The sequence below is a fragment of the Ruditapes philippinarum genome, unplaced genomic scaffold (assembly GCF_026571515.1).
Source record: "Ruditapes philippinarum isolate M1 unplaced genomic scaffold, ASM2657151v2 ctg2836_1_1_1_1, whole genome shotgun sequence".
NCBI classification, from domain to species: domain Eukaryota; kingdom Metazoa; phylum Mollusca; class Bivalvia; order Venerida; family Veneridae; genus Ruditapes; species Ruditapes philippinarum.
In genome coordinates, this window is record NW_026863722.1 from 211,866 (window position 1) to 237,147 (window position 25,282).

Here is a 25,282-nt window from a genome sequence, read left to right on the forward strand (position 1 = left end):
GAAGAAGATTTTTAAGTTTTTGCTATACACATATAAGGAAAATCAATGACCCCCGGGGTGGGGCCAATTTTGACCCCAGGGCTTTTATTTGAACAAGCTTTGTAGACACTTACTAGAAGATGTTTCATGCTTAATATCTAAACTCTAGCTATTTGGGTTTTTTCAAAGAAGATTTTTAAGTTTTTGCTATACACATATAAGGAAAATCAATGTCCCCTGGGGCGGGGCCAATTTTGACCAAAGGGCTTTTATTTGAACAAACTTTGTAGACACTCACTAGAAGATGCTTCGTGCTTAATATCTAAACTCTAGCTATTTGAGTTTTTTCAAAAAAAGATTTTTTAAGTTTTTGTTATACACATACAGGGTTTTGTCCGGTTTTCTCAGCGGTCCGGTATTCTCAATGTCCCTTTCAGCTATTCAGGATCCTATAAACCGAGCAATAACCTACAAAGGATGCTGAACGTATATTTGCATTTTTATGATCATGAGTAAGTATATTGCTTTATAAAGAAATGATAAAAATACTTTACAATATGTTTTAATTGTTTTTGTCCAATTATTGCATATAAATACAATAAAATTTTGGATTTAAACGAACAGCAGTTACCTCATAACGATAAAGTTCAATTACACCCGCATATGTTTACATTTGGGTAATGGATAATGATTTAACGAACATAGTTTACTTTGTCTGTTAATAATAATGCCCCAATTGTAAATATTGCTTATACCATATTTGTCAGATAGAGATTTTTAAAGTAGGTCTCGGCAAAGTTTCACTGTCTTTAACTAATTTAAATTTGTCACTTATAGACATCTCTCGTTGAATTCTTTTAGGCCATGGAATAGAACTTCGCACTGATAAATGTTGTTTCCGTTGTGTTGTCATTTTGGGAAATTTTACAAAAAGCAATGCAGTATAATAATATTCTATTTTTCATTCATACTGATTTCAACTTATCAATTTCTCGTGCATTTAAACGGTAACATCTAACTGTAAAAAGAGACATAATTAACAAATCAGATAATACTTGTTCCGTTACTACTCAGTTAGCGTATTTGATAAGTACACAAGGTTATTCACACCTTCGTCGTCCGGTATTGTCAGGGTAATTGTCTATATAATGGACTTTGTAGTCCCCTTTCAACCGTCCGATATTCGGTTTTTACAGATTCCGGTATTGTCAATGTTTAATACAATAGTTTAAAGAAGGGAAAATTTGGGACTGAATTATTCGTCCGGTATTTAGAGAGATCCGATTTTCTCAGCGTCCGGTTTTCTAAAATTTCACTGTATAAGGAAAATCAATGTCCCCCGGGGCAGGCCAATTTTGACCCCAGGGCTCTTTAGTTGAACAAACTTGGTAGACATACATTAGAACATGTTTCCTGCTAAATATCTTAGCTCTAGCTCTTTGGGTTCTTTAAAAGAAGATTTTTTAAGTTTTTACTATATGCATATAGGGAAAATCAATGAACCCCGGGGCGGGGCCAATTTTGACCCCAGGGCTTTTATTTGAACACACTTGGTAGACACTTATTAGAAAATGTTTCATGCTAAATTTCTTAGCTCCAGCTCTTTGGGTTTTTTTAAAAGAAGATTTTTTAAGTTTTTACTATATGCATATAGGGAAAATCAATGACCCCCTGGGGCGGGGCCAATTTTGACCTCAGGGCTTTTATTTGAACAAACTTGGTAGACACCCACTAGAAGATGCTTCATGCCAAATATCTAAGCTCTAGCTCTTTGGGATTTTTAGAAGAAGATATTTAAAGTTTTTTCTTTTGGTTGCCATGGCAACCAGAGTTCTGCATGAAATTAAATTCTTTGAACAGTTTTCAAAGGTGACCAACAAAGTAACATTCCTGTGAAGTTTGGATGAAATTGGCTTAGTGGTTTATGAGGAGATGACATTTAAAGTAAAAGTTTACGGACGACGGACGGACGACGGACGGCCGGACGAAAAGCGATCACAAAAGCTCACCCTGTCACCTTGTGACAGGTGAGCTAAAATATATTTATGACTTTGATAAATCAATGACCATGAAACACCTCTTGTACTATAATTGCTGTGTGGTAGTCGACATTGCTTGTAGATTCTATAAACCGGCTGAATAAAATCGTTCATGCATCGTTTATAATTTTGCCTTTAATTGTGCGTTCGTTAAGATTTAAATCACCTAAAACCATAATTTAAGATATATGTCATAATGCCTGGATAATTACTTGAAATTCCATCATAGGCAATTAAAATAATTTACCGAATGCATTTTTCCATTTAGATCAGTTCTTGTCCGCGTGATCTATGTGCTATGTCTGAAAAGACCGCACGGGAGTAAAAGTAAAAAGAGTCTTGTGGCGCTTGTGAGGGGCTTAAAATGACAAATGAAAATCATACTTTCTTTCCGTTTACCCTATTTATTTTACAGCAAGGCGAAGTGAAAATAGACAGCCTGCGTTAGACAATTTTAAGCACCAATGACAGTTTTCCCAGGACATCCAACAACATTCAAAGTTAGCAGACCAATTATGGTATCTATCTTACTTATTGGGATACATCATCCAATAGAAAAAGGCACAAGTGTAATTTTAATAAAATGATGGTTGCAATTATAAGGTAAAGAGTCGAATATACGTACAAAATGAATACGTTAAGAAATTCTATAGTTTTAAATCAACATTTAGTTAACCTCTGGCATAAATTTATATAACTACACCAAAAGGTATATATTTATACACATAAAACAAGAAACATTCAGATAGTACGGTTGCAATTAATCACACAGTCCATCTAAAGCCAATAACTTATCGATGATATCGTTGTTGTTTTTTGTGTTGTTGTTTTTGTTGTTGTTGTTGTATTTTGATTTGTGACGTCCTTTTATTTACAGAAAAGCATAAATCAGTCAATATATAAAAGAATGTCTATTATCTATTTAAAGCACCAGTTATCTTGACCTCATTAATAAACAAAAAGGAATGAGTAAACCAAAAGTATGTTCCTATCAAATATAAAATACATCGGTCTTTTAACAAAAAGCTATCAATAAATGTATAGCTACATATCAGAAAAATGGTACATTCAGTTTATAGTGTTATAATGCGTGAGAAGCAAATTAATTACATGAATAACTTGCTTCACGATATAAGTCAGTAAACATTTCTTTATTATGAATCGTTTTTGTAAGACTTACCATACTGTTAACAAACTTACATTAAATAAACTTGACAGATCATATAATATTCATAACGCACCTGTAATATTCCACCAGGATGAGTTCCAAATCCTGTCTTTTTACTGTAGGGATCTATTAATGATCCATTTAATGACCTAGAAATGTAAAAGATTTACACATTTACATTCATGTATTGAAAATCTGGCTTTAAAGTTTTACAACTCCAAAAGTCAATTTTGACTGCAAAAGTTATGTTGTTTCTGTTTGCTCTCTGTTTGTTTTGTTTTATTTATTTTTTCACGTTTTTTCATAACGTTTGTGCTTAATTTTCATTTAACCATATCTTCAATTGTAAGTAGCATTCAGTTATGAAAGCTAACAATCTTAAGCTTTAGTAAGTTTATAGTGCGTAAAAGAAAATAGTTCTTAAAGTTTAATTTATAAAATTCATTTTTTGTTATATAACAATTTCATTTAAGTCACGAAGACCCTTTAAACTTCTATCCTCATAGTGCTAGAGTGTATCCTTCTATTAATAAGTGTAATTCTAAGAGGTGCGGATGTTGTAACTTTTTATCGCACAGGTCTACAATAACCTCTAATGTAAATGGGAGAACTTTTAATATTATTTTAAATACAGATATTGACTGAAAGGCAACTCATTTTGTTTATGTTTTAACTTGAAACACCCCTGAGTGTGGCATACAGTATGTTGGTCAGACAGGACGTTCTCTTAAAATTCGATTCCGTGAACATTTTTATAAAATGAGAAATCGCACAAAATTTTTAACTTTTCTATATCAACATTTTCGTAAAGATGGTCATTCATTTAAAAATGTTTCAATTCAACCAGTGGAACAAATAATTTATGATTCTGATGCTTCTGCTAGTTTTAAAGTTAAAGTTAGACACTTAGCAGAATTAAAATGGATCAAGAATTTACAAACGCCTTTCCCATTTGGCCTAAAAGACAATATTTTTCAACAAGGTAACATCTCTAAAGATCCAAACATTGATATATTTTCTATTCTGAATATTCGTAAACGTAAATCCCGATCTCACGGAGTACGTAGAAATGGCAACATCAAACGTAAATCTAAAATTACCCTGTCTGTCACCGACTTAAAAATCATCTTAAAGAATTCTGGTAAACATGCAATGTTATCACGTCTTACTCCCCTTTCATTATCATCTCTGAAAATCAGAAGCAGAGAATATAGTTATTCAAACAGATCCTTTATATGCAGCAGCTTATCTTATTTAAAGTTATACTCGGCACGTCTTAAGACAGGCATTTCCTAAAAGTTACCTTTCTTAATAAAGGTATCGATTTCATCGATTAACCAAGTTTTTTTCGTGATAAATGTGTCACTTATTCAGTTTCTTTATACTTACACAACTCCGAGACATCAATTGTTTGCTATAAATATAAGAAACCTGTTAGACATATCATATTTAATTACAACAATTTGGTTTCTGACTTAGATATTCAGTCTTATCCAACAACTTGAGACTGCAATACTTCTAAATTCTGTAATTCAAATTATGGCCATATAATCACTGGTAATTTTGATATAATTGCAGACAAAAGAATTCGTAACTTATTCTTGATAGGACCTAAATACAGAATTCCTTCTGAAATTGATTTTAATGCTTGTCGTGGTCAGATTGCTGAATCTATAGAGGATTTTTCGGTCAAATGGTGTCGCCGTGAAAATGCGGATAGTAATGCTCTAGTTACATGGAAACGTAACATCTTTAAAATTATTGATTCACGTATTAATTTTTATCGTGGAAATGAACATCTTTTGCCACCTAAAACAAGACTTACTTTAAGACATCTGAAGAAAGATATTCTAGCTTTCCATTCAAAATTTGTTTTGGTGCCAGCGGACAAGGCGGCTAATAATATTATAATTGTATGACGAATCCATTACATTAACGTTTTGCATAAGGAACTTAATAGTACTAATGCATATTCTAAAACCTCTGCCTCCGAAAAAGACATTGTAAACAATCATATTACTAATATTTCAAATCTTAAAGTACAAATTAATGAAAAAGAACTTAAACTTCCTATTATGTATTGGATCCCTAAATTACATAAAAAGCCTTACAAAGCTAGATTCATTGCTAATTCTACATCTTGCACTACAAGTAAACTTTCTATTTTATTGACGTCTTGTTTGACTGCCATTAAAACACATGTAATTAGATATTGTGATAAAGTCTATGAAAACACAGGCAAACATCTCTTTTGGTCAATTAAAAATTCTGGTGAAATCTTGGATAAATTCAAAATTAAGAACTTTCAAGCTTCAACTGTCAGTACATACGATTTTTCTACACTTTATACAACTTTGCCACATAAATTAATCAATGATAAACTAATTTCCCTAATTCAGAAAACTTTTGCAAGGGAAAAAGTTACCTTTCTAGCATGTAATTCTAACAAAGCTTTTTTTACTAACTGTATTGTAAAACATTATACTATGTGGACCTATGACGAAGTTTGTAGAGCACTCTCTTTTCTTTTAGACAACATTTATGTTAGGTTTGGTAATACCCTATTTAAACAGATCATAGGAATTCCTATGGGTACTAATTGTGCACCCCTGGTCGCCGATTTGTTTTTGTACTGCTATGAAAGAGACTTTATGTTGAGTCTCTCTGAAGATAAACAACAAGATGTTATAGTCGCATTTAATAATACTTCCAGATACCTTGATGATATTTTTAATTTAGATAATCCTTATTTTGATCAAATGGTGTCTGACATTTATCCGCATGAACTACAACTTAATAAAACGAACTCTTCAAATTTTAGTACATCATTTTTGGATCTTCATATTACTATCAACAACAATTCTATTCACACGAAAATCTATGATAAAAGAGATGACTTTGACTTTTGTATAGTTAATTATCCACATTTAGATGGAGACGTACCCCATGAAACATCTTACGGGGTTTATGTTTCCCAGTTAATTAGATTCGCTAGAGCTTGTAGCAACGTAAAGGATTTCAACGAGCGGAATATTTTTATTACCAGCAAGCTTCTAAAACAGGGCTACCGCTATCATAAATTACGGAAATATTTTACTAAGTTTTACAATCGTAACTTTGATTTAATTTCCAAATTCAATAGTGATTTAAAAACTCTTCTGCGACAAGGGATTAGCCAGCCTGGTTTTTATGGCGATGTGATTTACAAACTTCGTAAGATTTTGGGTCATGGTAATTTTTCTGCTGTTTTTACTAAAATCATTAAACGTTTTATTAAAAGAGGTTATGACCCTACTATTTTAAGACATACTGCATGTTTAGTGTTCAACCCTTTTACAGTTGGACACTACGCTTTCCTCTTTTGATTGCATCTGACGGACCAAGTGGGAGACTCTATGATGGATAGTTCGTAAAGCCCTATGGGACTGAATTGTCTTAATGTTCGTCTTCTGCCTTGCTTCGTCGGGCCCTTGTAGGTGATTTTCTTGTTGCTCTGTCTTCCTTTAGGACATTGAGTACTTTTGTTATTGTCATTGGGTTTACTTTTATATGTTTCTACATGATCATTTTAGTGTTTTACTTATTTAACCTTTTGTAACCATGACAACTGTTAGAATTTCACTTGGCGGGGATTCATTTTATTTACACTGTCTCGTTTATAGGAACATGGTGGGGCTAAGAGCGAGGTTTGGTGCACCATTAACCGGTTTAAACTCCCCAGCAGTCATTATTATGCTGCTGACCGTTCCAAGGCGGCGCCCCACTGTGTTCCTTAGATGTATGTCTTATGTTGTTTCGTACTGTTTTGGTGACACTTTTGCTTGTGTCCCTTGTTGTTTTCTCGTCTGCGGTAAGTATCTTCCCCATTGCCTCTAGTTTTTATTTCTTTGATTACTCCCCATCCCCTCCCCCCCGGTCTCCTGTTCCCTTCCCCTTTGTGGGCCTATTTTTATTTTCTTTGAATTCCTGATCAGTTACAAATTAATTATCATTTAATGATTAACCTGTCCGTGCTCTGTCTTTGCCCTGTCCTGTTTTTGTTTGGGGTCCCCCTGGGCTCCTTGCCGTTGGTTCTTGTTGCTGGGTCATGTGGGGGTTGCGTTCATTGAACGCCGCCTTTCCTTGTTGATCTTGTTTATCATATTCTAATTGTTCGATCTTTTCATTTGTTGCATCAACCGTCGAAATTGGCATTAACGCTCAGACATGTTTTAGGAATTTTGAATTTTTTGAAAGTAAATCTGCTTTTAAAGTGTTTAATCTTTAAAAGGGCGAATGAATTTAAATTTCATCCATCTCATAATCACCAACAATTGATTGATTGCTTAATTCATATCTCATCATTATGTGTGTAAGAATGATTGAAATTAGACTATCAATGAAAGACATTTGTATTTCTCATTGAACAAGCAACCCACAAGACTTAGCATATTCCTAGAAGTACTTTTGACAGTAGTTAAGTTTTTTTTATTACATTAATTTAAATATTGCTAAGAACTACTCTTTTCTTCTAATATTGAAAGTCTCTTGTATTTAGATTTGCTCAAATCTTAGTATTTCTCTTCTGACCGTCCTTTAAGCATTTTCATGCATTATTTAATTTTTAATTAAAAACTAAAAAATAACTATAATGTTTCTTCTCTTACCAATTATATTCTACCTCCTCTCGATATTGAACTTCAACTTTACATTCTTCTACGTGACCTTGACCTCGCTTTATCGTTCGGTCCACGGGTGCACTGATGAATCTTATATTATGCGGAAATTCACCCTTGCAAAATAAATATTAAGTTGAACGCACTTAAAAAGCATGTAAAAGGTTATCAATAAACGAGATTTGAATAGCATCTAATCGTATAAAGTTTTAAAAAGAATGTTTGTCTTTGTCAAATCTAAATGATTTAAGAAGTGAAATCAATTCCAGTGGTTTTCATTATTATCCAAATTTAAATTAAAAATTTTGTGAAGGGAAATTAAACTATATCCAAAGTTTGGTTGTAAAAATAACCTTCGGGAGAATACATTTGTAATTTGTAATTGGGCTCACTGAGTAAAAACTAGATAAGGAGCAATATTTCAAGAAATAAAAACGTGTATTTGAATTAAGATAGCATCAAATATTATACAACATGGCGATTTGGTTAACTTGCTTTAGCCGGCTGCTGTTCATTGATCAAGCCTGCAACAAAATCAATTTTCCCGTTTTGAAAAAGGCACAAAACTTTGCAAAAATGAGAACATTTTGGCATGTTTAAATTGCGTCTTATTTTGATAGTGAACATATATACCAATTTGAAGTGAATAACTTAAGTCATAGTTGCTGAGAAAATGTACCTAAATAAAAAGGTTAACAATGGCAAAAATGTTAATTGAAGAGGGGGCAAAACTTTGCAAAAATAATTTGAGAAGTATGTGCTCATTTAAATTTAGAATTGCTATCATTTATGACAATAAACATGTATACCAAGTTTGAAGTGAAAAGTTTTTGTAGTTTCTGAAAGAATTGTCATAAATAAAAAGTTAACCAACGCCGATACCATCACGACGAGAGAGTCATGATATAGGCACCGCTTTCCTTAAAAATTCAGCTAAATATGAAACAATTAGGAAAAGAAATACGACATACGGTTAAGGGAATCAGTAATGTTCAACGAACGAAGTATCTTCAATGACAATGGTTAAAATAACAATAGCCATTCCAAAATGTATTTGGGATACATTTTAGAAAGCATCGATGACATCAATAAAACTCTCATTCATCAATTTAAATTTAAATTTTTTCTTACAGCTCTTTGTGAACAGTCGTCTCCTTTGAAACCTTTAAGACAGTAACATTTCTCGTTAGAACGATTCTTGATACATGTTCCGCCATTTTGGCATGTATTTATATCACAATATTTTCCTCGAATACATCTATAATATCAAATATAAAGTCATATTTAAACAAAAATGAATGTAATTGTTTTATTAACAATTTTTATTTGACATTGGCTTATATGTGCATTGAAAAGATTAATTTAAGAAATATCGAAGTTGAAACTTCATAAGCTTAAAAGTATTTGATAATCTTCTTAAGATTCTTGTCCACCAACTTTAAATGAAAGGAAAGCATCTTCAATAAATATTATTCTATTTAAATACACACATATCAAAAAGAAATATCAGTTTCCATTTAATTTGATTCAAAGTTACATACTTTTCAGTGTTGTCCTGAATGCATTCCATGTTGTCTTTGCATATACCGGAACATTCTACAATCAATTATTATTTTGTTTAATTGGTAAACGAAAAAAGAACTTTCCAAAAGCTTCATAAATGACAAGTTAACTGGTCAAATTGTTGAAGTTTTACTCTGATTGATTATTTTAGAGATAGAACTTGTAATTATTTAAAATGACATAAAAAGGTCATATTGAGTTACCTGTATCTGGTACAAATGTAACCTTTGTCTGAAAATTCTTAAGGGCTAATGATGCATCTGTTTTAAGTTCTAAGCGCAGTGAGTTGCCCCTTTTGACGAACGTTTGCCTATGTTTATTTTTTCCGCAAGAGTTTTCCTTAAGAAAAGATGACTCTGGAAAATATATGATATAAATTTCAGAAATATTATTAAGGTTTAAAAAAACAATAACTGTTAAGAGACTGTGTTATTAATTAATTCATAAGTGCCCGTGACAAATTATGTAAATTTGCGCGGAATAATTATTGAAACATAAGTCCCTTTTTCATAAACATAACATTCAATATGTTATACGTGTATATAGTAAAAAACAAAACACTGAAAATTAAATACCTTCTCTGTCTCCTGTCAAAAGCAAAAGATTAAGTGAATCAAAGATACAGTCATCTGAGTTTTCCATGTCGAAATAGTCGAATTCTATCTGTACAACATGACGAGGAAAATTATCATTACATACCGCGACTGCCAACTGTTTGTTGTTTTTGTATTTTGATTCTGTGCATAAGTTGATACCATTCTCTGTATTGTTTCCTTTGAACGAACCATCAATGTCTGAAAAATGAATTGAAAATGATTATCATAAAAATAATGAACAATTTTAGAAAACGCATAATTAAGTTTTGCAATTAAAGACGTCTTTTTTTATTAAAGGGATACTCAGGCAAATAAATGACAAAAGTATCAAAATTATGTTATATACTCAAATCACGCTAAAATGACATTTGTCAAAGTCCCAACATGAATTTTGTATAAATTCTATATATGTTGAGTTTGAAGCATAAGTATATCTAAAGATATATAAATTTAGACACCGACAGAATCACTGAGCATTTTTAAAACTAGTCATGTGACTCAAACAAACCCTGGAAGTTACAATAACAAATATTGTTGATATAGTGTGATTGAAACAAACCTAAGTCATACATTTGACATGTTTTAATCGTTTCCAGGGATCACTGTGAGAACTGTGTAAAATCTTAACGGTCTAACCTGACCACGTGGGAAAGTTTTGTCTCTGCGACTGTCTAGTGCATTCATTTTTAGGACATTTACAGAATAAGGAATGAAAAAGTCAAAACGAAGAAATGTAAATTTTGCCTGTGTCTCCCTTTAAGTTGCAAGTGTATTTAATAAATAAAATAATTGCATAATCTTGATAAATTTCTGTTCATGTTAATTGTGCATTTGCACGCGCACGTATGTGTGCGTGTGTGTGTGTGTGTGAGCGCGCGCGCGCGAGTGTACAAGCACTCATGCATACAAGTGGTAATTGCAGATTTTTTTTATAAAATGTAAGTTCAATTTCTAATTTGTAAAATAAATAAGAATAAAAACATGTATCATATCCCTTTTTATTGGTACCTGTGATATCATTTTCTGAAGTTGATGAAATTCAATTGGAGATGTTTATTGATTACATACTGTAACTGATTAAAAAAAAGTCAGACCGATTTTGATTTGAATTCTGATGAAATAATGATACCTTTTCTTCAACATTATACCAGATTTCTCACAAGAGTATTCGAGCCACCAACATAATTACATATTGCATAAAAAAGAAACCATGGTTCAACGATGAATGTTCGATAGCTGTAAGTAAATAGAAAGCCTCTCTGAAAAAAATCGAGCATTGTCCAACACCCGAAAGCCCAAAAAAATCATGCAATATCCAGAGACGGAGCTAATAGATCAATTCATCATGTAAGCACTCATCACGGAAGTCATATGGTTCAGATATAAATGCAATTATCCCTATAAGGAAAGTATTGGACGCAGTTAGATACATAGCAGTAAATTAAAAAAAAATCACACAGTACAATTTAAATCTAATAGTGGTCAAGATGCAAAAAACGCAAAAGGTAATTTAAAGAAGCATTAATAACTATTCAAATATGTTTCTACAACATAAAGTTTTCAAAATTGCAGGAGAATAAATAAATTTTACTTCAGCAAATTACAAATTTCACAATTGCCTCTTTTCTATCAAAGATTTAGTTGCTTCGATCAATAAAGCAGAGGATACAGCAGCAGGTCTATAAAACATTAACTATTGATTTCTTAAACATCTTCTACATTAATCTCTTGAATTTCTTCCATTTTGTGTCGTACCTACTTCTCAAGATATTTAACATAAATTTGGGTATCTGGTGAATTTCCTAAAAGTTTCCTTATTGTTCGAAAGGATCTGTGGTAATCCCAAAGGGATATCATTGAATCTGAAAATTACCATCCAATTTCACTAAAAAGCTACTTTAAAGAAACGCAAACAGTATTTGTTATCCTCTTCGTGTACTTTATTATAGATCACTCCATGATAGGTCATATCCCAGTTCCTGGACACTTGCGAAAGTTATGCCCCTTTTTAACAAGAGTTACCGCCGGGCGGGGGCAACGCTCGACCTTTAATTATCTTTTTTTTTAATTATCTTTTATTTTTTCTAAAAGCAAACAAGGTAATGTTTGAACAAACCTTAACGTTTCCTTTTTATAAATTTAATTTGTCTGTCTTGTCAAATTAGTTTTGTCAAAGTATGTATCCTTTCCATATATATCCGCATGTGTATTAGAAAGTTAAAAAAACTTATATATATATAATAATTTGACCTTCAAAGTCAATGTCATTTATGAATGAAGGTCAAGATCTTCTAGTTTTTTTATGAGGGATATTCTTGAATATTATTATGTTCAAGTTTGAAGACAATCCATTCAAAAATAACGTAGTTACAGCCAATAATAGCAAGAACAAGCAAAATTTGGACTTTCTACCTTGAAGGTCAAGGTCATTGATGGATGAAGGTCAAGGTTAGTGTAATCATCTGAAAGGTCTTGTCCCAAGGGTTGTTGTGGCTAAGTATGAAGACAATACACCAAGAACTTAAAAAGTTATGATCCAGGTACTAGATGGCGGACAGCAACGGCAACGGGTACGGCAACGGCAACGCCACCAGGACTATAACAATACCTCTACTTTTTAAAAAAAAATAACGTCGAGCTAAATCACTTATAAGTTGCATTGGCAACAATATGTTTTTGTTGGTCCTGAATGTTTTGAGGTGCTAAATTTAGCAGCGGGTGTCCCACAGGGCTCGGCCTTTGGTTCCCTTTCATTTCTTATATGTGAACGATATTGCTGAAAATCTTCTAAGCGTAACAAGACTTTTGTTGACAGAAGTTATGTTTTTTCCCTGAAGCATGGAATCAAACCTTCGTTATTCTCTAGATTTCATAGATAATCACAAACATTTAGGATTAACTCTTTCGTGCGTCTTAAAATGGCACGAACATATTTATAATATTTCAGCACCGGCGTCAAACGTTTTAGGCTCTATGTGTGCTTTAAAATTCCAACTCAAAAGATCTACTTTAAATCTGATATGTGTCCTATACTTGATTATGCATCAACTGTTTGGGATGGGTGTGCTGAATACTGGAGTAATTACAATACGAAGCCGCTAGAATGATAACGGGTGCAACTCGGTCAGTAGGTCAAAGAAGTCGGTTGGGCCTCACTCTCTGATATGCGAAAAATTAAAAAAAACTTGTTATTGTCTATAAAGATAAAAACGGTTTACTACCGGACTATTTATCGTCTTTGTTTCCGCCAACTGTATCTGAAACTACTTCTTATTCTTTGCGAAATAATAACAACTATGTTACTATAGCTAGACTCTCTCAATTATATAATGCATTTTTTACCATCCTCGTTAGAATTGAGCCGCGCCAAGCATAAACAGCCGTTATCGTATAATTAATTATGCTGAGAAATATGACGTCAAAGTTGGCGATGACGTAGAAAGATGGCGGCGCCCGTATTTTTTACATGACAGATTGTAAACACAACAAATATGGACACTTTCGAGGTAATATTTTAGTTTAATCTTGATTTTACATATAGGACACTTTCATAAAGTGTTTAGGAATAAATATCTACATAATACAACTTGTTTTCGTTTAGACAAAGATAGACAGTAGACATTCATTTCGCGGGAATATTCCACATGTGACGTGTCATCAAGCATATGATCGTTAACAGTGGCGCCTTATGTTATCAACATAAACACAATAACTTAAACGAAGTTGGCAACGGCTACAGGCTATAATTCCGTAGGCGTACAAATAATCTGCAAACAAACCGACAAGTATGAGTACGAAAGCCTAATAGTGTCAAATAAAATAAAAAAATAAAAATGCAAAGGCGTTATAACGCGAATAAAGGCGTTGTTACGCGAATCAAAAGGCGTAATTACACAAATAAAAAAGCGTAATAACGCGAAAAAGTCGTAGAAACGCAAATAAAGGCGTAATAACGCAAATAAAGGCGGCGTTATAACGCGAATCAAAAGGCGTACTAACGCGAAAAAAGGCATTATAACGCGAATCAAAAGGCGTAATAACGCGAATTAAGGCGCTTTAACGCGAATCAAAAGGCGTAATATCGCTTTAATTCGCGTTATAACGCGAAACAAAAGGCGTAATAACGCAAACCAAAAGGCGTAGTAACGCGAATAAAGGCATAGACACGCGAACCAAAAGGCGCAATAACGCAAATCAAAAGGCGTAGTAACGCGAATAAAGGCGAAGTTACGCGAAACAAAAGGCGTAATAACGCAAATCAAAAGGCGTAGTAACGCAAATAAAGACGTAGTAACGCGAACCAAAAAGCGTAATAACGCGAATTGAAACGCATTATAATGCCAATTTTATACCATATTTATACTTATCAAATGGCCTAGTAACGTGAGAAAGAAAGAACTATATTGATCTGAATTTATTGCTCAAGATATAAACTTGTATAGAACAATATGATATACATTACTATAACTATCATTCCATTTGCGCAGTAATATTGCAAACCATTTGTAATAAGCTAATGAAGACTCTTTGATATTTGTCAATATAAAGTGACTTTGGAGACTTAAAGGTTCATTGGGTTATATGTCAATACAGTTACTCTGAATTCACATCATTGATTTTACACATGTCACTATAGTAAATGAATTTCTATTTTTACTTTTATCTTATTTTATATGTGCGTCATATGTTCAATTATCTACAGATATGTCCTGTATAATTACTTAATAACCTGTAGTATCTTTTAATTATGTGAATGTCGTTCCTAATTACGCTATAGGTTATTTGCTATAGGTAACAAGATTTGGAAAAACCTAAGTCACATAAGAGTGAAAGTATCTCTAATTTTTGATAAGTATGCTTAGAGGGGTAAAAGTGTTTATGTTAAGATACAATAATAGGAGACATTGTCTTCTTTGTCTTTATCGAAAAGTATCTATAGTTGGGTGATAGTAACCTCTTATCTCACGAAAGCATTTCCGAATTTCGTGTAACGAAAGCCTAATAGTGTCAAATGAAATAAAAAATAAAAATGCAAAGGCGTTATAACGCGAATAAAGGCGTTATTACGCGAATCAAAAGGCGTAATAACGCGATTAAAGGCGTTATAACGCGAATCAAAAGGCGTAATTACGCAAATCAAAAGGCGTAATAACGCGAAAAAAGGCGTAGCAACGCAAATAAAGGCGAAGTAACGCGAATAAAGACGTTATAACGCGAATCAAAAGGCGTAATAATAAGAATAAAGGCGTAATAACGAGAATCAAAAGGCGTAATAACGCGAATATAGGCGTTATAACGCGAATTAAAAGGCGTAATAACGCCTTTATTTGCATTATAACACGAATTAAAAGGCTTAATAACGCAAATCAAAAGGCGTAGTATACGCGAATAAAGGCGTAGTAACGCGAACCAAAAGGCGTAATAACGCAAATCAAAAAGCGTAGTAACGCGAATAAGGGCGTAGTAACGCGAAACAAAAGGCGTAATAACGCAAATCAAAAGGCGTAGTAACGTGAATAAAGGCGTAGTTACGCGAACCAAAAGGCGTAATAACGCAAATTCAAACGCATTATAATGAAAATTTTATACCATATTTATACTTATCAAATGGCCTAGTAACGTGAGAAAGGAAAAACAATATTGATCTGAATTTATTGCTCAAGATATAAACTCGTATAGAATAATATAATATACATTTACAATAACTATCATTCCATTTGCGCAGTAATATTTCAAACCATTTGTAATTAACTAATGAAGACTCTTTGATATTTGTCAATATCAGGTGACTTGGAGACTTAAAGGTTCATTGGGTTATATGTCAATACAGTTACTCTGAATTCACATCATTGATTTTACACATGTCACTATCGTAAATGAATTTCTATATTTTCTTATTTCTTATCTTATTTTATATGTGCGTCATATGTTCAATTATATACGGATTTTTCCTGTATAATTACTTAATAACCTGTAGTATCTTCTAATTATGTGAATGTCGTTCCTAATTACGCTATAGGTAATTGGGTATAGGTAACAGGATTTGGAAAAACGTAAGGCATACGTAAGTCACATTAGGGTGAAAGTATCTCTAATTATTGATAGGTATGCTTAGAGGGGTAAAAGTGTTTCTGTTAAGTTACAATTATAGGAGAAATTCCCTTCTTTGTCTTAATCGAAAAGTATCTAAAGTTGGGTGATAGTAACATCTAATCTCACGAAAGCATTTCCTAATAAAAGATTAAAAAAATCAGACTGTGGCCTTAGGATGTACGTTTTATTTTCAATTCTGTACGGATACGTCCTAAGGCCGAGTCTGATTTTTTAAATCTTTTATTAGGAAATGCTTTCGTCAGATTAGAGGTTAACTATCACCCAATAAAGATACTTTTCTACATAGACAAAGAAGGGAATGTCTCCTATAATTGTGACTTAACTGAAACACTATCCCCCATTTAAACATACTTATCAATAATCACCCTAGTATGACTAACTTATACCTTACGTTTTCCCAAATCTTGTTACATATAGCCTATTACCTATAGCTTAATTAGGAATGGCATTCACATAATTAGAAGATACTAGATGTTATAAGGTAAGCAAATAGGATATATCCGAAGATAATTGAACATATGACGCACATATAATATAAGATAAGATATAAGATAAGATAAGATAAGATAAGAAAAGAAAAGAAAAGAAAAGAAATTCATTTACTATAGTGACATGTGTAAAATCAATATGTGATACATATGAATTCAGATTAACTGTATTTACGTCCAGTCCAATGGACCTATAAGGCACCAAGACACCTTAAATTGGCAAATATTAAAGAGTCTTCATTAGTTCATGACAAATAGTTTGCATTATTACTGCGCAAATGAAATGTTCGTTATTGTAAATGTATATTATATTATTCTATACGAGTTTATATCTTGAGCAATAAATTCAGATCAATATTGGTCTTGCTTTCTCAAATTACTATGCCATTTGATTAGTATAAATATGGTATTAAATTGGCATTATAATGCGTTTTAATTGGCGTTAGTACGCCTTATGGTTCGCGTTACAACGCCTTTTGATTCGCGTTACTACGCCATTTGATTTGCGTTATTACGCCTTTCATTTCGCGTTATTACGCCTTTATTCGCGTTATTACGCCTTTTGATTCGCGTTATTACGCCTTTTGATTCGCGTCATAACGCCTTTATTCGCGTTACTTCGCCTTTATTTGCGTTGCTACGCCTTTTTTCGCGTTATTACGCCTTCTGATTTGCGTAATTACGCCTTTTGATTCGCGTTATAACGCCTTTATTCGCGTTATTACGCCTTTTGATTCGCGGAATAACGCCTTTATTCGCGTTATAACGCCTTTGTATTTTTATTTCATTTGACACTATTAGGCTTTCGTAGTATCTGTCTTACTAACTGTGTTGTTTGTAAAGACCAGTATATTCGGCATAACGAGATAACTACTTATGTATGGCGATTGTTTTGCATAAATTGAGTAATGATACATTGCTATTAAATGTAAAATGAAACTTTATTGCATCTGTAATCAAGAATATTGTACGCCTTATGGTTCGCGTTACAACGCCTTTTGATTCGCGTTACTACGCCTTTTGATTTGCGTTATTACGCCTTTCATTTCGCGTTATTACGCCTTTATTCGCGTTATTACGCCTTTTGATTCGCGTTATTACGCCTTTTGATTCGCGTTATAACGCCTTTATTCGCGTAACTTCGCCTTTATTTGCGTTGCTACGCCTTTTTTCGCGTTATTACGCCTTCTGATTTGCGTAATTACGCCTTTTGATTCGCGTTATAACGCCTTTATTCGCGTTATTACGCCTTTTGTTTCGCGGAATAACGCCTTTATTCGCGTTATAACGCCTTTGTATTTTTATTTCATTTGACACTATTAGGCTTTCGTAGTATCTGTCTTACTAACTGTGTTGTTTGTAAAGACCAGTATATTCGGCATAACCAGATAACTACTTATGTATGGCGATTGTTTTGCATAAATTGAGTAATGATACATTGCTATTAAATGTAAAATGAAACTTTATTGCATCTGTAATCAAGAATATTGTAAGTTCAGTTTTTCTGTCAAATCGTATAAAATTGTTAAGATATTTTGTTAGCCGATAGCATTGTAGTTCCCATAACAGTTGCCAAGGATACGCAGCTACACACTATTCGAAAACAGGCTTTGATGGTCAACTTTGATGACATGTGTGCAAACAATAGCTGAAACTATTGGAATATAATAAACAGAATCTTATTTGAGATATTGTCACCTTTTCATGATAATTTTTAAGACACTTCTCGAACATTTGCAACGTGTTGTGTTCTATCTTACATTAAGTTATTGAAAGTATGAGGTTTTTAAAACTTTATACTTGGTATATCAATTCAAAATATAAATGTAGTAGTGTACTATAAAAATCATTATATGAAACATTAATTTTTGTTTTGTATTTATTTTTCTGTAAAATTTTCTTTTCTGCGAAAACGATTATGATTCATTTATATTTTTCAAGACAAGATACTAAAATTTACCGAAATTCAAGAATTATAAACATAAGTTAGCAATATTTCAACTTATTTTCATTTGTTTTTAATTTGTTTTGACCAAGTTGTAGAAAAGTAAATCTACATTGATATAGTGAATTGCATTGGATCTATGAAATGTTAATTTCGGTACATGTATGTACATTCAATATGAAAAAAGCAAAATTAAAATTGGTTGTTACAATTTAACAGTGCAGAATCAATTGTTTACAATATTTATAAAGTTTTTAAGATTTAAAGTGTTCTACCCACTATATTGTAACTATGCTTTTCTATTTTGGCCATGAAAAACTTACGATAAACGTAAATATCTGAAATGTATTTGATTCAATGACGCAAAAATAATGATAACAGCTTGTTATTTATGTCATATTTAAATCCTTTAAATTTACAACATTGTAAACGGTAATTTAATTATTCCCCATCCACTCACATGTACATGGTAAATTGAATAATCACTGTAGGAAACGTCATAAGAAATGCTAAAATCTATTTGATAAAGTTGTTTGTACACTGATATGATATACAAAAAGTGCACAAGTGTACATGAATATGTAACAAGTCAATAAAAATGAAGAAAATGAGAAATTTCAAATAGATTATTTAACAAGAACTGTCGGAGGACACCGACGCTCGACTATTCGAAAAGTTGTCACAAGGTTGTTTCGTTGAGTATAATAATGCTTACTTATATGAGTACATCAAATTGTCCCAAAAAGGTACAAAGCTTGTCATTTAGATGCTTTATCGAGTAAATCACAAACACATGCACAAAACCTGTCATTGAGGGAAATATATTATTTTACATAAAACTGTCAAACAAGGGATTTTTGTAAAATACATATGCCATCCACGCAAAACCTTATCCAAAATTTTGTAAATTGAAAAAGGTGCATTAATATGCATTAATATGCAAAAAAGCAAATCAGAGTTATGAGACTTGTGCAAACCACGTTCAGTGACGTTAGAAAGACACAGAGACCAAGTGTGTGAAGTTTCAATCCATTCCCTTCTGTAGTTATGGAGATACCAACCTTCAAGCAAAAACTTCCAATAATTTCTAAGTCGAAAAAGGGGCATAAATATTCAAAAATGCAAATCAGATTTATGGGACTTGTCCCAATTATGTTAGATAATCAAAGAGAACAAGTGTATGATATTTCAATCCATTCAATTCAGTAGTTATTGAGATATCAGCTTACACGTTAAAACTTAACCACAGGGACGCCAACGCCAATAAATGGGTCTACATTAGCGAATAGTCGAGCTAAAATAGATGTGCTTTCTTTAATTCAACAATTTTCTCTTCAAAATGTTTACAATTCTTGCCTAATCTATTCAACAATTACTTCATTTGTGAAAAATAATAGAGCTAATAAAGCTGTTTAATAAACTAGTTTAATATAAAGTTATTTACAATTAATTTGTGATAAAGACAAATTTGATATTTTACCCCACCCACTCAGAACACACATTGTTCTCAAAAATTACTATATAATGAAAACACTCGGCGGCATGTTTCTTACATAAGAAGTTTGTTGCCTGTTATATAAGACATAATAAAACAATTTACACTTTGTGTATGTGAACTGCACGAAAAACATGGGAAAATGAACAGTAAATCTTATTAATATTATCATTTTTTGTACCTTTTTTGTCACATGTTATCTGCTTTTTACATAAAAACACTTTTACATTAAAATTGGGTAATACAACTTCTTTCCTGGCATTAATTTGATACAGGAATGCAATAAAAGAACAAAAGCATCTGTTTTAACTGCTTAAAATTAAGCAATAATGACTTAGTGGAACTTTTCATAATTTTGGCGGCCACATGGACGCCATCTTGGATTTCTCTGTTCGCCACCATTTATGCTAATTTATGCCGGCAGATTTGGAAACTACAAATATTTAGGAACATTTTGGTATATGACATGTCTTGTTAAAAAGTGGGTCCGAGTAGCCCCTATAAATAGGCTAGTTTTTTCGTAATTGTCACCCTACCATAATTACGTTTGATGTCGAATATATAACTTTTGAAGCCTTTTGAGGCAATACTCCATTTAAATTATGAGCGAAAAATGCATATATGGAATACGAGATGTAAACAATTTAAATTTAAAAAAGGATTTTGAAATTAACTTCAATTTTTATGTTAAAATTAAAATTTAACAAGGAGATGAGACTGTATCTTTTTTCAGTCTACATAACTACATTGCTTCATATCATAATGTACATGTACATTGTTGTTGTTATATATAATTCTCGAAAAACGTAAAGACAAAAACATGAACAAATCACAACAAATTAATTATCGATCGATATGTATTGATCGATAATTGTACTATAGTTTCTTTTTCATAATGTAAAACAAGATAATCGCAACATCGAACTACAGACAAGACAATTCATTATATACTGTATGTGTAGAAATATTCGCGGGCTTCAAATTTTCGCGATCTTCGCGGTGACATTCGATCCGCGAATTCATGTTTAGTGCGAATATTTCTACACCAATAATTTCTTATTAGTCATATTTTCGCGCTTCTGTAAGACAATGTATATCAGTGTGTGTTATGCTTTCACACTTTTTATGCAAATCTTTACTGAGTTATTGGGTTTTGTTTTCCAAGTTATTCATCATTTAAAACCGTTTATGTTTGTGTTTTTTAATTGTTTGTTCAGAAACACCAAAACATCATGTGATCAGATGTCAAGACTTTTATGACGCAAACTGTGAAAAATTATACACGTTAACGGGCATTCTTTTGTTTGCTATAATCTGTCCGCTAGACAATGTCTTTTTTTCTGTACAATAGAGTATCGTTTGACACCTGGTATTGAAAATAAATGTGAACTCCCACGATGATTACAGTAATTTTCCTTTTTTAACCTGAGTGGTCTACTCGAATTTATGATTTTCGGCAGTCACCTCCGCGAATTCAAAATAGCGCGAATATTTGTATATACCCCCAAAGTGGACCTTTCCGCGAAAATTTGATTCCGCGAATTTAAATACACATACAGTATCATGTACACATATTCATCGCCAATATAACGTACACGTGTTTCACTGGAAAATAGAAATTAAATCTTTACAAATTTATAGAAAATGTAGATATGATGAATGAACGTGCCATGTACAAATCGCGCCTTATTATTATAATTCTTTCATTATTATAAATTATGTCCCAGCTTAAAAACATATTTATAATAATAACATGTATATTTTTACTGCTATGTAACAAAAGCCATTAAAGTTATTAAAAACAATGTTAATTTATTGTTTTTTCCCTTTAACAAACTTTGGTGGATCTTGTAATGAAAACAATATTTGCTATCTGCCTTAAATTATTTATCGAAATATCTTAGATCTACTGGCCTTTTAAAGGGATACTCAGGCAAAATAATGACAAAAATATAAAAATTATCTTCTGTACTCAAATCACCCTTAAATGACATTTCTTAAAGTCCCAGCATGAATTTCTGTATAAATTATATATATTTTGGGTTTGAAGCTTGAAAATAACTATATATGTTGAACGAAATTTAGACGCCATAGTTAAAAAAAACAAGTCATGTGATTGGAACAAACCCCGGAAGTTGCAATAACAGGTGTTGTGGATATTGTACGATTGAAATAAGTCTAATTATTGATTTGACATGTTCTTTAACGTTTCCAGAGTACACAGTGACAACTATTGTGAAATCTTAGTGCTCTAACCTGACCCACGCGGGTCAAGATAGGAAAACACCATTTTATTCTTTATATGGAGAAAAGTTTTGTTCCTTTGACTGTTTAGTGTATTTTTTTTGAGGACATTTACAGAATAATGAATGAAAAATTCAAAACTAAGAAATGAAAATTTTGCCTGTGTCTCCCTTTAAAGTACAAAAATTGATATATGGGGTCTAAATGTCTTACCCACTAGGGGTCGAAAACTCATGTAAAAAGGGGTCTAAGAGCCAAGGGGTCTAGAAGACATCTATTTTCTTAAGGGGTCGAGAAGTCAATGGTTTTAAGTGTCTTACTTGCGTAGAGAGAATTAGAATCCCTAAAGAAAGTTCAAAATGGCAAATATTGAATGGCTCGGTTTGATCGAGCCTGTTCACAGTACTCTTTTCCCCTTCGTTTTTCAATTTTGCCCCCCCCCCCATCTTCCTCAAGTTCTTTTTCCTACACCTTTTATTTTTGTAAGCCTAGCTTATATTTTCTTGTCGGTTTCTTATGATTTCCTATTCCGAATTTTATTATTTCATTTTTAAATTATTACCCTGTGCATTGTCCTGTTTTAATGTGGTATCCTGCCGCGCGTTTTGCTGGTAGTCATGTGCTGCTGGGTCATTGTTTCATATTTTGAATCAATCGTAACAAGAAAATCAACAAAGGGATAATGTTCTGAAAAAACGTTAACAGATAAAACAATATGAATGTAAGTAAAAAAAACCTTATAAATTGTAAATAAAAACACGTACATGAACTGTAAGATTTTACGTCTACCACCTGAAGTTTGCCTTCCTTATAACTATAGCAACCGCTTTCGTCTTCGGCCTCGCACTGGTAAACTCCCGCGTCTTGCATTCTAACGTTTAAGATACGTAAGTAGTTATTAGCCATTTTCTGTCAAAGATAAAGAATTTGTTTTGACCAATAGAATAATCAATGAACCATTATTATTGTGAATACATTATAACAAACTGTTCGCATTTTGGAGGGAAATAAAAAAAACAACAACATGAGGTAGTCAAGACAACGAATACACATGCTCTTTATCATGTGCTGGCATGAAGGTTAAATTAAGCTTGAGAACTTATTAAATGTTACACTTTCTGTTGATTCTCTTGGTGGTCATTAAAAACAGGTGTGACTTTATAAGTATTGGCATTTATGCAAATATGAAAAAGAACGGTGTCTGTATAAATAAAAATATTAACATTTAACTGTCAAAAAGAAACGATATTTGTTTCGATTTCTAATTTCGTTTTGACTATGCAAAATGCTCAATAATAATAATAATTATTATTATTATTAATTATTTGTTCCAAAAACTTATTTATGTCGCTCCTTATAAGACTGAACCGATGTTCTTCCAGCGTTTGCACCATCACCATGGTGATAAATCATTATCCAGTAAATATTAAAAATTTATAAAAAAAAAGTTACAAAGTATAATACGTAAAAAATTTTTTTTTCTTTTAAATGATATTAAGCCAAAATTTTGTATCAGAAATCGACTCAAATTTTTATTTATGACTTTGAGTTTGTTTATTATGCTTGTACAGTATATTCACAGTACATTCTATTTGCTATTTCCAGTACACTAGGCGTGAGAATCTTTATCGCTGTAGAAGTGTATTGTTTTTTCTGACCTTTTAAGAATTTGTGAGTTTTTGAGGAGAGGTTCAAGAAAAATGCTGATTTTGTTCTTGATTTTCTGTAGAAAATAAATATGAAACTGGACTATTTATACTTGGGGAAATAGTTTCTTTCGTAAGCAACATAGACTTTTTTACAAAAAAAAAATACATCAAATTTTGATTATTTGTTTATATCTGTAGGTTTTGCAAATATGGAATTTATTGAGGAAAAGATACAATCAAACCAAGGTCAAATAAGTGTCATAATGAGCTGAAAAACGAATATTTTATTTGCCCTGGTAATTTTGTCCGATTTGTTTTTACTCGAAACACGATTATATCCGGTGTAATGTCCAATACTGTTAAAACAAGGATATAAAAATATCATTTCTTAAAACAATGGTGATACAGCGTTGCAAAAATTAAGGAACACAATAGTTGTTGTATGGAATTATTCACTAGTAAGATGTTGAAATGGTATATATAGTTGTGTCAATTTCATATCGTTTCTTTAGAGCTTGCACTCGAAATTCCATAGTTTGAGAGGAGAGAGATGGGCACTGACACATTTGGATTTAAAGTGGCAATCTCATAGTACTTTTAGACTAATAGACACATTAAAGTTCATGGATACAAAAATATGGCTTCAAAGAAAATTTATCACTACAATATCCATATAAACCCAGGTGTAAGCAGTGTGGGACAGACAGTGTAAATACGAAAGACAAGGCAATCACTCCTGCTGAAGTGGAATTTATTATTTAGAAATTAAAGAAGAATAATGATATCTGAAATATGTTGCGTTTCGAATCGGAATATCAGTCCCGAGTGGATCCGCCCACTTTGCGGTTTGAGGCTTGCCGATTTACCTCCAATGGGCGTGTTCACGAGGGACGGATATCCGATCAGAACCACAGCAATATACCAGATATTCTTTCTTGCATACCCTACCATATTGCATTACATTTGAAACTCTCTACCCCAATTAAACAATTTCCGTGGAAATTTATGTCATTACACCCGTAACTATTTTCTTACAACAGCGAATGAACTTTAAACTTCATTCATAACGTTAAAACTACGTCATCGAAAACGTACCATTGTACTGGCACCCCAATGCTAGACGGAATTTTCGTCATCGGTAAAACGAAAGGAAACGCAAGACTGATATGCAAGAATAAAGCTTGTGACATGGATATTTTGATAAACGAATGTTTTAAAGAATGCTTTGATAAACTCTCTTCTCATTTGGTTGATCCGTTTAATGCTATTCTAAATTCCGGACATTTTCCAGTTGAATGCTCATGTGTAGTTATCGTACCTATTTATAAAAATAACGATCCGTGTGAC

At 32.3% G+C, this 25,282-nt stretch overlaps 1 protein-coding gene across 1 annotated transcript in view; it reads right to left on the bottom strand.

Moving 5' to 3' along the window:
* The window catches only part of LOC132723137 (uncharacterized), a 38,606-nt gene extending 13,720 nt beyond the window's left edge, over window positions 1-24,886 (bottom strand). Inside the window, exons 1-6 of the mRNA XM_060707810.1 lie at window positions 24,802-24,886; window positions 9,980-10,198; window positions 9,383-9,437; window positions 8,973-9,099; window positions 7,833-7,957; window positions 3,260-3,335 (exon numbers count right to left, since the gene is read on the bottom strand). Of these exons, the coding sequence (XP_060563793.1) occupies window positions 3,260-3,335; window positions 7,833-7,957; window positions 8,973-9,099; window positions 9,383-9,437; window positions 9,980-10,198; window positions 24,802-24,886 (687 nt within the window). The remainder of the gene's footprint in view (window positions 1-3,259; window positions 3,336-7,832; window positions 7,958-8,972; window positions 9,100-9,382; window positions 9,438-9,979; window positions 10,199-24,801) is intronic.
* Between the last annotated feature and the right edge of the window lie 396 nt (window positions 24,887-25,282).